Here is an 18,135-nt window from a genome sequence, read left to right on the forward strand (position 1 = left end):
CTAATGAGCCTAGGCTTTGACTCCTTCTTCTTTAGCAAATATTTCAATGCGGCATGGTCCGAATACACCACCACTTTAGAGCCTAGCAAATAAGGGAGAAACTTGTCTAGAGAAAAAACAATGGCTAAAAGCTCTTTTTCGGTGGTGGTGTAATTCAACTGAGCTGAATCCAAAGTTTTTGATGCATATGCTATAATGTAGGGAGCGTTACCATCGCGTTGTGCTAGCGCAGCACCTACGGTGTGATTCGAGGCATCACACATGATCTCAAAGGGTTTATTCTAATTTGGGCCTTGCACAATAGGAGCTGTGATTAACGCTTCCTTCAACTTGTCAAAAGCCTCTTTGCAATCTTCACTGAAATGAAATTCCACATCCTTTTGTAGCAGGCGGGAGAGAGGTAAGGCGACTTTGCTAAAGTCCTTGATGAACCGACGATAGAAGCCTGCATGACCAAGGAAGGAACGGATCTCCCTCATTGAGGAGGGGTAAGGTAAACTCAAAATGACATCGATCTTAGCTGGGTCGACAGAGATTCCGTCTTTAGAGACAATATGACCCAATACTATACCTTGCTTCACCATGAAGTGGCACTTTTCAAAATTCAAAACAAGGTTAGTATTGGTGCATCGCTCTAGTACTCTAGCTAAGTTCCCTAAACAAGCATCAAAGGAGCTACCATACACACTAAAATCGTCCATGAAGACTTCCATACAATCTTCCAAAAGATCCAAGAAAACACTTGTCATGCATCTTTGAAACGTTGCCGGTGCATTGCATAAGCCAAATGGCATTCTCTTATACGCAAACGTTTCAAAGGGGTAAGTAAAAGTAGTTTTCTCCTGATCTTCAGGAGCTATGTGAATTTGAAAGTACCCTGTGTATCCATCTAAAAAGCAGTAATGGGATTTACCTGCCAAGCGATCCAACATTTGGTCAACAAACGGCAACGGATAGTGGTCCTTCCTCGTTGCTTGATTCAGCTGGCAGTAATAAATGCACACTCGCCAAGTGTTCTGGACTTGGGTGGCCACAAGCTCTCTACTCTCAGTCTTCACCATTGTTACCCCGGACTTCTTTGGCACTGCTTGGACCGGACTAATTACCCATTCACTGTCAGAAAGGGGATAAATGATGTCTGCTTCTAAGAGGCGAGTTACTTCCTTCTTGACCACATCAAGGATTGTAGGATTTAGCCGTCTTTGCAGTTGTCGGACTGGCTTAGTGCCTTCTTCTAAGAAAATCCTATGGAGGCACACTTGAGGACTTATTCCCACAATGTCACTTAGGCTCCATCCAATCGCCTTCTTATACTTCCGGATAACTTCAAGGAGTTGTTGCTCTTCTTGATTGGAGAGATCGGTTGCCACTATCACCGGAAATTTATGTTCCTCATCAAGGAACGCATATTTAACATGAGGTGGTAGTGGTTTCAAATCTTCCCTTGCTTCTCGGTGGGGTAACTTATCCTCTTGGTTGTGGAGACTTCGTGGGTCACTTTCATTTTCTTCTTCCTCAAGGTCTCCCGCTTGTGAGCTCTCTTCATCACTTAAACCTTTTTGAAGCTCATGGTGGCTATCTATTTTATCTTAATAAGCGACTCACTTCCTTCCGGAGTTATAGCATCAATGCTAGATTTCGGGGTTGATGGGTGTAGCAAGGGTGGAGGGGCAAGGTTACTAGGGGTGGAGTGAAAGGGTGCTAGACGTGACAAAGCCTCGGCAAGAGTTGCCATGCAATTCTCTTGCTTCCTTTGAAATTCCCTTTGTTCTTGGATGAGGGCTTGAAAGCTAGGCTCTCTATAAGGGAAGTTAGTGGGGATAGGATGGTGGTGGAAGCTAGGTTATCCCAAGTGAGACGGTAGGTAGATAGGTGGGGAGGGAATTGGTGGTGGAAAAGGTAAAGGAGCTTGAGGGCATGATGGTTGCATCTCATGTCGAGGGTATGGAGCATGAGCATAAGGATGGGCAAAATTGTAGTAAGGACGTGTTCCACTAGGTGTGAGAGGTTGATAGACATTAGGATCGTAGGGCCCTCGCAACGGTCCTTGTTGCCAAGAGTTGATTGCTTGTGACCCTTCCTCGAATTGACATCCCATACCTTGAGGTGAACCAACGTTGGAATTGCTACCTCCTACAACATGATAACAACTAGACTCCAAGCCAAAAGGGTGATAGTTCATGATGAATAGGAAAAATAGAAGGCAATAATATCAACAAAAGCAATGAACAAATGGGCATATATGTTCTAATTATATCCACTCGTCTAGGGCTAAACAAACAAAAAGTGTTAGTTGCTATCAATACTAAGATGGAGGCGCCTCCTACCAATTAGTGCTAAGTAGCAAATCAAAAATCAAATATTTATACTATTCACATATTTACAACAACTAAAATTGTAGCACTCATTGCACTTAAATTGAACTCCCCGGCAACGGCGCTATAATTTGATATGCGAGCGGCCAATATGCATATAGGTTAGGAACTCGATTATCCAAAAATTGGAGTTAGCATTGTAAGTATAGTCTTAACCCAACAAGTTTGCCACCGATCAAGTTGGAAATTCACAAGATGTGTCACAATTCAAAACTAATTCAAAACCGAGAGTATTTGACTCCCGAGTCGTCTCCCAAGGAGTACTTTAGAACAATGAGTGTGCAAATCCGGTTGTAGTGATCAAGTGGTTGTCAATGAAGAAATGAACATATAAAGCAATAAAAGAACATGCAAAATTGTAATGATTGAACTAATGAATAAATTAAAGAACCGACTATGTAATATAAACAAGTAAAGTATAAAAGAGATTAACATGGAAATGTATGAAAGATTGAAAGCATCAAAAAGAGTCTTGGCTTGGAGTGAGCTAAGGGTCCTTTCCTTGTTGGAACCACAACTATGACAATTATGATGGATTAATCTCACTTGATCAACCCTCACATCGGAAGGTAAGTTAAATAAGCATAAGTGTTCCCAACCTACAAATCCTAAATTGCTTGCTAATTGGCTTAGCAACAACTTAGCGTTAGTGGGAACAAGAACAATTAACAATCTAAGAATTAAAACTAAATATTGGACATTCCGACTCTAGAAACCCAATTGCCCACTTTACCCAAGCCAAGAACAAAAAATTTAGCCTAAAACCATTTTTGACATTTTGTCAAACACTGGGTGGGCAAAAACCTTAAACATGGAGAAAATGAGAAAAGGCTTGAAACTAAAAGCAAAAATTAATCTCAATCAACAAGAATAACACAAGAAAGCATGAAACAAATATCAAACATCAAATTCATCAATAAGAAGTTAAAATTGTAAGAGAGAAGCAAAATTGAACTATAACTTGAATTAGAAGAAAGAGTAATGACAATGTAACTATAAAGAGTAATAACAAGAGAATACTTACAATGAAAACTAGCAAAATCCAAGATAAAAAATGGAAATGGCACTTGAATGTAAAACCCTAATATAAACCCTAATAGAGATGATGAAAAACTTAGAGAAAAACTAACTAAAGCTTCCTACTACTACTCCTAAAACTATACTAATGATATGCTATGTTATGTCACTCATTTTCCCTCCAATATGAGCTAGAAGACTTCAGAAATGGGCCTCCAAAGCCCCCAAATCGCGAGTCACGTGTCATTTTAACGAAGTCATGTGCAGACACCTGTGCGAAAAATCTAGTCCTGTGCGTACGCACAAGCAGCCGTGCGCACACACACTAGGCAATGCTTGAATGGACACGCGACGCGCTCGACACAATCCACGTGCTCTGATTGGACGGCTGTGCGTACGCACAAGCAGCCGTGCGCATGCACAGGTCTCCGAACTCATCTCCTTTGATTCTTCATGTTTCCTCCACTTTGCATGCTCTTTTTCCATTTTCTCCAACCCATTCCTACCTTATACACCTGGAATCATTCACAAACAATATCAAGGCATCAAATGGAAGGCAGTTGGAATAAAATAGATTAAATTAGGCACAAAAGAGCACATTTTCATAATCAAGCGCAATTTGGGAGGAAAGTTCAAAAGCATGCTATTCAAGGGAATAAGTGCAAGTTTATATGATGAAAATCCATCCAATTCTAACCAAAAATCATCATCAAATATGGATCCATCAGAAACACTAGTAGAAAATACGATGATTACCTCGGACCAAGGGGACAGAACTTCAAGAAAGATGGACATACTCCTCAGTATCTGCAAGGTCAAGGAAACTGCAGAGGGGACAACAAAGCCCAGTTTCGTCAGGCGAAAGGAAATGGTTGATGCTATGCATGTGGGAAACCTGAATATATATCTAAGTATTGTCACCGCAGGAGGAACCGAGATGAAGGTCAGAATCAACAGTCAGGCTGTGTGTGTACCGTGGATGCATGTGATACGCCGAGGTCGAACCTTCCGACGAAAGGTAAGAGTATGCCTTGAGTATTATATTGCTTGGATTTGAGGATAACCTAGTTCTATCTCTGTAAAGTCACTGTTAGGATTACAAGGGCTTAGAGTTGTGTTGAGAGTAAACCATGGGAAAAAAAAAGGATCCTAGTGGCAGTAGCCGAGGATTTCGGACTTGTGATGACGAACGATCAGAGTGGACATGCCAGAATGGTTACCAGGCATGACTAGAAGTCTTGTCGGTACCCTGTATGGGTGATGGGTGCGGTTCAACACTAGTGGCAATGGAAATACCGACTGACGCCTTTGCGGTTTTTAAACTATCGACTGACGCCTTTGTGGTTTTTAAACTATAATTTTTGCAGTTTTAAGGTTTAAAATGATTTTCAAATTTGGTTTGGAGCTTTGTTTTAAATAATTTGGTTTTGAAACTAGGATTGGAACTTTCGATCAAATGATACAATTTAAAAGGGAAGGTGAGTCCTAAGATTTTGTTAACTTGTGATTTTGGTTTGCAAAATTTAATTTATCCAAAAGGGATTCAAATGGAAAGGTTTTGATTTAAGGGTTTCAATGAATTTAGGAAAATCATGCTTTAAGATTATTGATTTACAAATAAAATATTTTTGACTCTTTTAATAAGGTTTTAACAATGGACTCATTTAGATTGAACTTGTTTTGAAGGTTTTGAAAAATATTACAAATCGGTATTTGGTTTAAGGAAAAATCTTTGGATTCTTAACGACGATAATCAGAGTGACACAGTGGAAGGCGAGAGAGTTTTCAGACTTTGAAGCAGAATTTAACGTGCAGCACCTATTTTAATCTTTCCGGAACCGCATGAACCCTTTGAAGTATACTGTGATGCTTCTTTGAAGGGTCTGGGTTGCGTGTTGATGCAACACCGGAATGTGGTGGCTTACGCATTGCGTCAGCTGAGACCGCATGAGGTGAATTACCCAACTCATGACATGGAATTAGCAGCGATTGTATTTGCATTGAAGATTTGGAGGCACCACTTGTACGGAGTAAAGTTTAGCGTCTTTTCTGATCATAAGAGTCTCAAGTACATCTTTGATCAGAAAGAGCTTAATATGCGCCAGAGAAGGTGGATGGAGTTGCTTAAAGATTATGATTTCGAGTTGAGCTATCATCCTGGAAAGACGAATGTGGTAGCAGATGCTTTGAGTCGGAAGTTCTTGACAATAGCTTGGATGAGAATCAAGGAAGAAGAGCTAGTGGATAAGTTTGTGGATCTTAAGCTGGATATTGGTGAAGTTGCCGGAAGAGCTTGTTTGAACCAGTTACAAATCTCAAGCACGTTTAAATCAGAGATACAAAGGGCTCATTAAGATGAGCAGAAGTTTTAGCAATTATTCCAACTAGTTACTGAAAAGAGGCTTGGAGATTACACCAAGAATGATGAAGGGTTGTGGAAATACAAGGGGAGATTTTGCATACCGGATGTTTGGAATTTGGGGCAAGACTTTTGTCAGAGGCTCACATCAGTGGGTTTTCTTTTCATCTAGGAAGCACGAAGATGTTTTTTAAGACTTAAAGAAGATGTTCTGGTGGCCTGGGATGAAAGGTAATGTAGCTTCAACGGTGTCCAAGTGTTTGACCTGTTAGAAGATGAAGGTAGAGCATCAGAAACCGTCAGGGATGCTACAGTTTCTTGGAATTCCTCAGTGGAAGTGGGGAGGAATCGCAATGGATTTTGTGACCGGTTTACCGAGGACTAGGTCAGGATTTGATGCGGTTTGGCTGATCATGGATCGCTTAACCAAATCTGCTCATTTTCTTCCTATTCGAGTAAACTATTCCATGGAAGAGTTAGCAAGGTTGTACATAAAGGAGATAGTAATGTTGCATGGTGTGCCGTCGAGCATAGTATCGGACCGCGATCCCCAATTCACATCAAGGTTTTGGGGAGCTTTCCAAAGAGTTTTCGGTACGAAACTATGTCTCAGTACCGCATATCATCCGCAAACGGATGGACAGTCGGAAAGGAATAATCAGACGTTAGAAGATATGCTGAGAGCATGTGTTCTGGATCAACCCGGAAGTTGGGACCGTTACATGCCATTGGTGGAGTTTGCGTACAACAATAGCTTTCATGCGAGCATTGGGATGGCTCCGTATGAGGCCTTGTATGGACGGAAGTGCCAATTTCCACTTTGTTGGTATGAATCCGGTGAAGCAAGCGTTTTGGGTCCTGATTTGATAGCGGAGACTACTGAAAACATTAAGAAGATTCTTGCAAGGATTCTAACTGCTCAGAGTCGACAGAAGAGTTATGCGGACCAGAGAAGGAAGTTGTTGGAATTTGAAGTGGGAGAACATGTGCTCCTGAGGGTTACACCAACAACTGGGATTGGAAGAGCAATCAAGACCAAGAAGTTGAATCCGAGGTATATAGGACCATTTGAGGTTTTAAGGCGATTCGGGCCGATGGCGTATCAAGTTGCTTTGCCACCTCATCTGTCTAACCTGCATGACGTATTCCACGTGTCATAACTCCACAGGTACACGTCGGATGTGGCTTATGTGTTGGAGCCTGAGTCGGTTGAGTTGAGGGAGAACTTAACCTTTCAAGTAACCCCAGTGAGGATCGATGACACTAGCATAAAAAGGCTGTGAGGAAAAGAAGTCTCGTTGGTCAAAGTTGCTTGGAAGCGAGCAGGAGTTGAGGAGCAAACGTGGGAATTGGAGTCTGAGATGCAAAAGGATTATCCCGAGCTTTTCTCAGGTAATTCAAATTTTGAGGGCAAAATTTCTTATTTGGTGGGGAGAATGTAAGAACCGCAATAAATCAACCGGTTAATTAAGTAATTAATTGCCTAAATTATGTTCCGAAAAGTTAGAGTGAGAATTTGAGGATTTAAAGGTGATTTTTGGACTCAATGGGTTTTTCTGAGTCAGAAAATGTGCTTTCTACGAAAAACTGTAAAAAACCGCAAACCGGCAGTTGAACCGGTTGAACTGATTCAAGTCTGCCCGGTACCGCACGAGAAAAAGTGAAAACCGTCAAAAACCTTAGAAAAATATTAGAAATGGAAAACCGGACGTTAATTTTAAAGGTTTGGCCCAAAGTTAGGCCAAACGGGCAAAAACGCTAACGGATTGGACCGGGCCCAAGTTGGCCCCAAGCCCAACATATAAAAGGGTTCATTAAGTGAATCCATCAGCCACAACACACTCACTAACACACACCACCAGCTGAGAAGAGAGGGAGAAGAGAGACTCCATTAACACTATTCATCATCATCTTCCAAAGCTCATATCTTGAACTATAGAACTCCAATCACCGCACCGTTTGTGGCTACGTGTTCCATGTGAAGAGCTCTACAAAACTCATACAAGAAAATAGAGAGGTAACCACGAAATCCTTTTTATTCTTCTCTCCAAAATTTCGGTTCTTAGGGTTTGTGATTAAGTGAGTTTTTATGATTTTGGATGTTTAGGTTTGCTCTAATCCTTGCTTAGTGATGAGAGAACTTTTGCGTGGCCTAGAAATTTGCAGATAAATTCTCGTTACAAGTATAGTTTCTAAACCTTCAAAAGTCTTTTCATACAAACGTTTTGGTTGTCACAAGTAACAAACCCCTTTAAATTTGATAACTGAGTATTTAAACCTCGGGTCATCTTCTCAAGGAACTGCAGGGAAGTATGTTCTTATTATTGGTTATGGAGATTGTAAATTTGGGATTTCAAGAATGAGGGACAAATATGACAAATAATTTAAATGGCAATTAAAAATAAATAAATACTGTAAAGCGAACTTTTGGCAAGGGATGAGAAATAGGAAGTCCAGATTAGTTACCCTTCTCAATAATAAAGAAGATTGAATCTTAATTCCACTTAGTTGACCTTCACTAAAGCAAAAGAAAGTCAAGGGACTAATTAGCTTGATCTTCGAATCCTATTTATTTCCTAAGAAAAGGTTGGGATTATTGAAGTTCAGTTCAATTAGCAAAGATAACAGTTATCAATTATATTGAGCTAAGATAACTCTTGAGTTACTGATTTCTTAACCAAGACCAAAAGGGGAAAAGTAAATCTATTGGAATAAAGATGTCTTCAGAGTAAAAGCAATAATAGCATAAATAAAAGAAAGCAATATTAAACTGAAATACCTCAAATAACATTAATTCAAATAATCTGGAACATAGAAGAATTCATAAAAGTGAAAGGGAAGCTTAAAATAAAGGAACATTAAACCTGGGATTGAGAGTCACTCCTAAAACTAAGAGAAATCCTAAATCCTAAGAGAGAGAGGAGAGAACCTCTCTCAAAACTAATCTAAATCATGAGAAGTAACTAAATTGGGGAGCTCCCTCTGAATGGATGCATTCCCACACTTTATAACCTCTGGTCTATGCCTTCTGGACTTGGATTTGGGCCAAAAAGGGCTTCAGAAATTGCTGGGAGTGTTTTCTGCAATTTCTGGTGCGTGGCCTCTGTCACGCGTCCGCGTGGGTCACGTGGTCGCGTCATTCGGAGCTTTTCTTATCACGCGATCGCGTCAGTCATGCGGCCGCATCATATGTGTTTTGCTTAAGGCGCGCGGCCGCGTCAGTCATGCGGCCGCGTCGCTGTTGATTCGCGCTTGGCATGCGTCCGCGTCGCCCATGCGATCGCGTGGATGCCAGTTTCTTTAGAAACTCCGTTTTGTGCTTTTCTTCCATTTTTTGTATGTTTCCTTTCCATCCTATGAGTCATTCCTGCCTTAGAAGATCTGAACTACTCAACACACTAATCACGGCATCGAATGGAAATAAAGGTAATTAAAATAATTAATTTTAAAGCATAGAAAACATGTTTTTCACATACATCACATAATAAGGAAGGGAAAGTAAAACCATGCAATTAATATGAATAAGTGGGTGAAGGATTGAATAAATCACTCAAATTAAGCACAAAATACATCATAAAATATGGGTTTATCACTTAGCCTTGGATTTTTTCTATCAAATCTGTTGGAAAAGGTAAGAGCCATTAAACCCTTGTGAAATTTCAAGTTTGATAAACCCTAGGTTGATTTATGATGAATTATGTATATCTAGCTTGATTATGGTGAGTTTGGAGCTTGTTGGAGCTTATTGGTGATTGTTGGTGGCTTGGATTTTGTTGGAAAAGCCTAGCTTGTGCCCAACTTTGGTTTAAAGGCATATTGGGAATCGGCCTAGATATGGTTTTGGTTTCTTCTATGTAGTATATAATATTCATGGACACTTAGGCTAGTGACCTATAGGATAGGTTGCATTTATATGGTTGTTGATGATAGTTGGTTGATGTTGTATATTGGATTGATGTTGCTATGTTGAGATATGATGATTTATGATTTTGAATGATTGCATATTGATGGATATTAATATAATGTATGAATGAGGATGAAAATGAGAATTTATAGAGATAAAGTGATGATTGGGGAATGTGTTGATGAAGGATTGATTTTAGAGTTATATACTTGGGGTTTGGTGATTGAAAATGGTGAATGGTAACCCAAGAGGGTAAATTGTGCTGTATGTGTTCTCTAGCTCAAAAATCATTTATCACTTATGTATGTCATGTAGGTTTAGTTAAAAATTCCCATTATTCTCAATGTAAAACTTATATTGAATGGCTTTAAAGTTCTAGTGTTTCTCCTTGATGAAGTGTTGTTAACTAACATGTAATGCTATATATACAAGGTGTGGGTTGTTTTGATTCTGTTAAAGTCTCTAGTTTACTTCCTTTTTCTTTTCAATCTATTCTGAGTTATCTTATGCTAAAAAGGGTAAACTATACTAATCAATCCACAATTTCTATAACTAATAAGTTAGAATTGCAACTAAACTAAGTGGCTAAAATATGAACTAAAAATGCAAAATGCAGAAATGGAGTAAAAATACATAAACAACAATGTATAAGTACTCAGAAAATAAAAATAAAAATAAAAATAAAGAGAAAAATACAGAAAAATATCCAAAATAAAAGAAAAAGAGTCTGTAGTGGTTCACCAAAATAATATGACAGAGATGGCGACCTCCCCACACTTAAAATGTAGCATCGTCCCTGATGCTCAGTCAAGCAGGGTGTGAAGGGGTGTCATCACTGGAAGGATGGGTAGCTGGGGTCTCTGAGGTGGTGATCTGAGGGTCTGACTGTTGTGGAGGGGGTGCTGACTGAAGAGGGATCTCAGGGTCTATAGCCTGAATATGAGGCGGAGCCTCCTGATGGTGTGCTGCCTGCTGGGTGCCTGCCTGCTCTGCCTCCTGCTGTGGGTGGGTCTCTGCCTCGGGCGCATTCGCCTCCTCCTCAGATGCCTCGGATGGTGTGTCGGGCTCGGAGGAGATGTCGCCAGATCGTATCATTAGCTTCAGGTGCTCATAGCGTCGCTTGTTGCGACGCTCCATCTGGTCAAGCTGTCGAAACAGGCGGTGCACTAGATGATAAATGGGCTCTGGGGCAGGTGGAGACACAGTGGTGGTGGAAGGTGTAGCTGTAGAGGAAGAGGGGCCGGCAGATGGTGTGGCAGTGTCACCAGGAGCAGTGAGGACGATAGGTCTGTAGCCCAAGGTCAGAAAGTTCCTGCTGTACGGGATGATCTTCTTGCATTCTGCAGCAGGTGGCCTCTCATCAGCATCCTCCCAAGGCACATCAGCTCGACGGCCTAGCTGTGTGATCAAGTATGGAAAGGGAAGAGTGCCTCGGACGTGGATCCTGGCCATGTAGAACCGGATAAAGCGTGGCAGGTACAGGTCCTTACCCTCCATCACACACCATAGGAGGGTGATCATAGCGGCAGGTATATCGGTCTCGTGAGTACTCGGCATAATGAAGTTGCTAAGTATCTGATGCCACAGCCGAGCCTCATCATTCAAGTATGCCCGCTTGATTTCCTTGGGCATGGTGGTGTTCTGACCCATAATCCAAAGAACGGTTGGGTCAAGGGCTATCCGGGCCTTGACTGCATCCCAATCAAACTTTAGAAAGCACATGTCTTCCTCAGCTTTCTAATAACCATCTGGCTAATCAGATTTAGGCAGAAGCTTCAAAACCTCTTCTATTGTCTCTTCAGTAACCAGAATCTGCTTTCCTCTAAGGTTCACGGCATCTAGGGAGGTCTTGAAGTAATTGCAGTAGAATTCTCTAACCCAAGATGCATTGACCTCAGTCAGGGGTCTCTCCAGGAAGAACCAGCCTCTTTGTTTGATATGATCAAAGGTGTATTGCTGGAGTTCTCCTGGGATCTTCAAGGTCCTTTCTAGGTATAGGTTCCTGGAGTTTGCGAATACCGGATACTTCAACTCACAGTATCGATTTGTAAACTTTACTGGGTCATTAGCAGGGAGCAGCTGGTCGGCCTTCTCCTACGGGGTGAAGTTTTTCTCCCGCCAGGAGGCATCATGCATGAGATCTATGATAGACATAGATGATGCTCCTCTTTTACGTTTGCCAGTGGCAGCCTTTCCTTTTCCCTTTCTATGGGTATCTGACATCCTGAAAAATATAAAACCAGGATATATATAAAAAAATAGGAAAACAAATAGGCAAATAGGCAAAAGAAACACACAGTGGCAAAGGAGAATTAAAATGAGGTAAATGAGTTAAGGAGAAGTGCATTAAGGATTGTATAGGAGTTAAAAATTCGAAAGGAAAAATTTACAATCCAAAATGTAATAGAAGGCATGTTAAGTAGGAAAAATTATCAGTATGCCATGGTTAGAGGGTTAAAAGAAAGTGAAAAACCAGAAAAAAGAATTTAAAAGGTTAGTTTGGTTAGAATTAAAAAAAAAAGAGTTCAGGAAATTAGAATTAGTGAGTTAATAAAAAATGGGTTACGGTAAGTGGCATAAGGATAAGTTTCTAAGTAACAAGCATTCATAATTAGAAGCGATAGGTAACTCATAACCAAACAAGGAAAAACAGGTTGATGATGATTCAAATAGATATAGAAATAGCAAAAATTGGAATCAAACATCAAAAATGCAATATATGAACCAGGAAATCAAAGAGAATAAGAATGCGTGCCTGGCATTCATGAATGGGTTTAGGTAAAGTAGAGGAAAGCAGATTTCAAAATGCCAAAACCAAAACTTGAATGAAAACATTTTATAGAAATTTGGGCAGCATTCCGGCTAAAATTGGATTGTCCCAGAAAATAAACAGCAGTCAAATAGTTCATATTAATTAAAATTAAAGCTTGCAGTTACATATAAGGAATATAAACAGGAAAATGCAGTGTAAAGAGCAGCATGAAATAAGAAATCACAGCATATGAACAAACATCACAGCAACAGCAGAATTGCAAATTTGAGAAAACAGAAACATGAACAGTGTAAGTAAACAGGCCTAAATCCACTAACCACATCCTAGGCTACCTAACAACCTAAAATCCACTACAACATGCATATCTAACTAGCCTAAACATGAACATAAACAGAAAATAAAATAACGACTACGGATAGAAGGGTGGCATTTGTCGGAACCTGGTAGGCCGAATAAGGAGAGTGGGCAGAAAGGAGGCTCGTTGCAAGTATAGTTTCTAAACCTTCAAAAGTCCTTTCATACAAACGTTTTGGTTGTCACAAGTAACAAACCCTTTAAATTTGATAACCGAGTATTTAAACCTCGGGTCGTCTTCTCAAGGAACTACAGGAAAGTATGTTCTTATTATTGGTTATGGAGATTGTAAATTTGGGGTTTCAAGAATGAGGGACAAATATGACAAATAATTTAAATGGCAATTAAAAATAAATAAATACTGTAAAGCAAAATTTTGGCAAGGGATGAGAAATTGGAAGTCCAGATTAGTTACCCTTCTCAATAATAAAGAAGATTGAATCTTAATTCCACTTAGTTGACCTTCACTAAAGCAAAGGAAAGTCAAGGGACTAATTAGCTTGATCTTCGAATCCTATTTATTTCCTAAGAAAAGGTTGGGATTATTGAAGTTCAGTTCAATTAGCAAAGATAACAGTTATCAATTATATTGAGCTAAGATAACTCCTGAGTTACTGATTTCTTAACCAAGACCAAAAGGGGAAAAGTAAATCTATTGGAATAACGATATCTTCAGAGTAAAATCAATAATAGTATAAATAAAAGAAAGCAATATTAAACTAAAATACCTCAAATAACATTAATTCAAATAATCTGGAACATAGAAGAATTCATAAAAGTGAAAGGGAAGCTTAAAATAAAGGAACATTAAACCTGGGATTGAGAGTCACTCCTAAAACTAAGAAAAATCCTAAATCCTAAGAGAGAGAGGAGAGAACCTCTCTCAAAACTAATCTAAATCATGAGAAGTAACTAAATTGGCGAGCTCCCTCTGAAAGGATGCATTCCCACACTTTATAACCTCTGGTCTATGCCTTCTGGACTTGGATTTGGGCCAAAAAGGGCTTCAGAAATTGCTGGGAGCGTTTTCTGCAATTTCTGGTGCGTGGCCTCTGTCACACGTCCGCGTGGGTCACACGGTCGCGTCATTCGGAGCTTTTCTTGTCACATGATCGCGTCAGTCATGCGGCCGCGTCATATGTGTTTTGCTTAAGGCGCGCGGTCGCGTCAGTCATGCGGCCGCGTCGCTGTTGATTCGCGCTTGGCATGCGTCCGCGTCGCCCATGCGATCACGTGGATGCCAATTTCTTTAGAAACTCCGTTTTGTGCTTTCCTTCCATTTTTTGTATGTTTCCTTTCCATCCTATGAGCCATTCCTGCCTTAGAAGATCTGAACTACTCAACATACTAATCACGGCATCGAATGGAAATAAAGGTAATTAAAATAATTAATTTTAAAGCATAGAAAACATGTTTTTCACATACATCACATAATAAGGAAGGAAAAGTAAAACCATGCAATTAATATGAATAAGTGGGTGAAGGATTGAATAAATCACTCAAATTAAGTACAAAATACATCATAAAATATGGGTTTATCACTTAGCCTTGGATTTTTTCTATCAAATCTATTGGAAAAGGTAAGAGCCATTAAACCCTTGTGAAATTTTAAGTTTGATAAACCCTAGGTTGATTTATGATGAATTATGTATATATAGCTTGATTATGGTGAGTTTGGAGCTTGTTGGAGCTTATTGGTGATTGTTGGTGGCTTGGATTTTGTTAGAAAAGCCTAGCTTGTGCCTAACTTTGGTTTAAAGGCATATTGGAAATCGGCCTAGATATGGTTTTGGTTTCTTCTATGTAGTATATAATATTCATGGACACTTAGGCTAGTGACCTATAGGATAGGTTGTTTGGGCGTTGGACGCTTGGAAGGGGGTAGGAAGCTGGCATTGGATGCCAGTTTTGGGCCTTCTAATCTGAAGAAAAGTGTAAGAACAAAATTTTTCACGAATAAAATCTTTTAAATTGCCCAAATTAAATTTTGGAAAATTAGTATGAGAATTTAGGGATTTAAATATGATTTTTGGACTCAGTAGATCTTTCGGAGTCAGAAAATGTATTTTCTGCGAAAAATAGCGAAAAATCGCTAACCGGCAGTTGAACCAGTTGAACCGGTTCAAGTCTGTCCGGTACCGCACAAGAAAAAGTAAAAACCATCAAAAACCTTAGAAAATTATTAGAAATGGAAAACCGGGCGTTAATTTTAAAGGTTTGGCCCGAAGTTGGGCCAAACGGGCAAAAAACGCTAGCGGGTTGGACCGGGCCCAAGTCCAACATATATAAGGTTCATTTAATGAACCCAAACAACCATAACACACTCAAACACACCCACAACCAGCTGAGAAGAGAAGGAGAAGAGAACTCCATTGTCACTATTCACTTCCAACTTCTCAAGCTCATATCTTGAGCTACCGAGCTCCGATCGCCGCACCGTTTGCGGCCATGCGTTCCTTGTGAAGAGCTTTACAAAACCCAATCAAGAAACCGGAGAGGCAACCACGAAATCTTCTCAGCTCTTCTCTTCAAAGTTTTGAAAATCTAGGGTTTTGGCTAAGTGAGGTTTTGTGATTTTTGGGGGTTTAGGTACACTCTAGCCTTTGATTGATGTTGGTTTTGGCTTCCAAAACTGTTGGAAAAGATAAGAGGCATTGAAAATCTTGTGAAATTTCAGTTATAATGAGCCCTAGGTTGATTTATGATGATTTGTGTATATATAGCTTGATTATGGTGAGTTTGGAGCTTGTTGGAGCTTATTGGTGATTGTTGGTGGCTTGGATTTTGTTAGAAAAGCCTAGCTTGTGCCTAACTTTGGTTTAAAGGCATATTGGAAATCGGCCTAGATATGGTTTTGGTTTCTTCTATGTAGTATATAATATTCATGGACACTTAGGCTAGTGACCTATAGGATAGGTTGGATTTATATGGTTGTTGATGATAGTTGGTTGATGTTGTATATTGGATTGATGTTGCTATGTTGAGATATGATGATTTATGATTTTGAATGATTGCATATTGATGGATATTAATATAATGTATGAATGAGGATGAAAATGAGAATTTATAGAGATAAAGTGATGATTGGTGAATGTGTTGATGAAGGATTGATTTTAGAGTTATATACTTGGGGTTTGGTGATTGAAAATGGTGAATAGTAACCCAAGAGGGTAAATTGTGCTGTAAATAGACTTTAGGTATTGATCTAGTTGGATGTGACTTGTGGATTTGGTAGATTTGGGTATATGTGAAAGTTGGGTAAAAAGGGATTTTTGGTGCACTTTGTCTGATCATAACTTTTTCCTCGGTTTTCAAAATTTGATGAAATTTGGTTAGAATTAAAGATCTTTGAAAACCATTTAAATTGATATAACATTTGTAAAATTTAGAGTTTTGTAGAAGAATTTATGATCATTCAAAGTTGGTGTTAAAAATCTGAAATTATGCTAAGTTGCAGAATTTTATGATTTCTGATGTGTGCACACGCATAGCCTTGTGCGCGCGCACAACCCTGCGAAAACCTTATTCTGTGCGGACGCACACACCTGTGCGCACGCACAGCTAGGAAAGTGCCTACTGGTTGCAGCGCTAACACAGCTGATGTGCGCACACATCAATGGAGAATTACGACCTGTGCGGATGCACACACCTCTGTGCACACGCACAAGTCGGGAAGGGGAGTCTGTTGGGGGCGCTAGCACACCCTGTGCGAGTGAACAGACCTTATGGATTTTAGTATCTGTGCGTAAGCACACACCCCCTGTGCGCATGCACACTTTTAAAATCTCCTGGGCCTGCACACGCACACACCCCTGTGCGGCCGCACACGCCCTGTTTCTCAAAATTTACTTTGTTTTCAATTATTCCACCTTCCTAACAAGGTTGTAAGCTTCTATAACACCATTTTGAGACTCTTGGGCCTAGTTTTGGGTATTTAAAAACATGGTAAAGAATTTAAGGGCTTTAGATGATATTAATTGTGAAAGTAGAAAACGGAGGGCCTATGTTTCTGGCGTACTGAAGGTGGTTCAACGTATGTGATGAATGGATGATGAAGGAGATGAGAATTAAGGAATTGTTGAGTTTGGAAACTGATATGTGAATGAACAGTGGGTAAAAAGAGTCAAGGTCTCTGGATGAAGTGATGGATCCATCTTATACTGAAAATGTTTTCTGAAAACCACTAATGTATCATTTTGATATTGAGACTATGAGACGCTATGCGCCCGGCAGGGGCTGTGGTTGGATCCCGCCTGTCGAGGTAGCGGCAGCGGCGTAAGGGCGGTGGTTCGTCCCGCTTGCGCTTAGATGCGAGGTCGGTGGCAAGAGTATCCTGCTCGCATTCCTTCGGATCATTAGAGCGTGCAGGCGCCGGTACCTGGACAGTGATCCGAGCACTATATCTCGGGGGTTCCCATATGAGGATTCCAAAGGGTGACGTCTCCATGGAGATGTGTCGGGATGGCAGTTGAACCAACAATGTGATATCCCCAACCAGTAGGACAGGCATTCATCATATGCATTTTCTATCTGTTTGTATGCTTTGACTACTTGAAATGGCTTGTCTATTTGTATAACATGCCTATTTGCTATTTGAATTATTTGCCTTATATGTTTTTACTTGTGATTTACTTGCATTGTAAGTAATTGTGTTTTCTACTGGGATTGAGGAGGTTCGAAAGGCAGTGGTGATGGGATCGCATGGAGGATAGGTTGGTGAAGGCTGTGGGACAGCGGTGTTTGGTTAGAATAGAAATCTTCTAAGATAGAACTACCCGGTTTAGTTATGTTAAGGTTTATATTTTATACTTATTTGTTTTAGTATGCTTTAAGTTTGAACTCTTGTGATGGATATGGAGCTTAGGATTGCCATTGGCATCCCGGGGTCTTATATTCTACATCACTGGGCATTGTTACTATACTGAGAACCTCCGGTTCTCATACCATATTTCTGTTGTGTTTTTCAGATGCAGGTCGCAACCCACCTCAGTGAGTTGCTTTGGATGGTGACAGAAGCGGAGGATCTTGGATTCTTTTGGAGTCTTTTTGGTTTAATTTGTTTATACATATCTCCTTTTGTATTTTTGTTTTGCCTAGAGGCTTACATTTGAGAGAACAAAACTTGTATAAGCTGATTTTACTGTATGGTTCTGTATACCTGTATATGGCTAGCCGGCTTAAACTCCACGAGCCGTGGCTAGTTTCCTTTGATATTATATACTTATCTTTTGTTATATCTTATCTGTTTCTTGTGCCTTAAGCTAGTAGTTTTGCTAGTACGTTTTGTGCTTTTCAAATCCAAAAATTTGAACTATATCTTTCATCGGGCTTCTAGATTATACTAATCTTTCTA

At 40.0% G+C, this 18,135-nt stretch overlaps 1 protein-coding gene across 1 annotated transcript; it reads right to left on the reverse strand.

The window, feature by feature from the left end:
* Positions 282-1,735, reverse strand: LOC107607508. The gene is made up of 3 exons (XM_016309456.1): positions 1,606-1,735; positions 914-1,555; positions 282-718 (listed from the first exon to the last, which is right to left on the reverse strand). Exons 1-3 carry the CDS (start codon positions 1,733-1,735, stop codon positions 282-284), a joined length of 1,209 nt encoding a protein of 402 aa, XP_016164942.1.

Source organism: Arachis ipaensis, chromosome B07, assembly GCF_000816755.2.
Source record: "Arachis ipaensis cultivar K30076 chromosome B07, Araip1.1, whole genome shotgun sequence".
Classification (NCBI taxonomy): domain Eukaryota; kingdom Viridiplantae; phylum Streptophyta; class Magnoliopsida; order Fabales; family Fabaceae; genus Arachis; species Arachis ipaensis.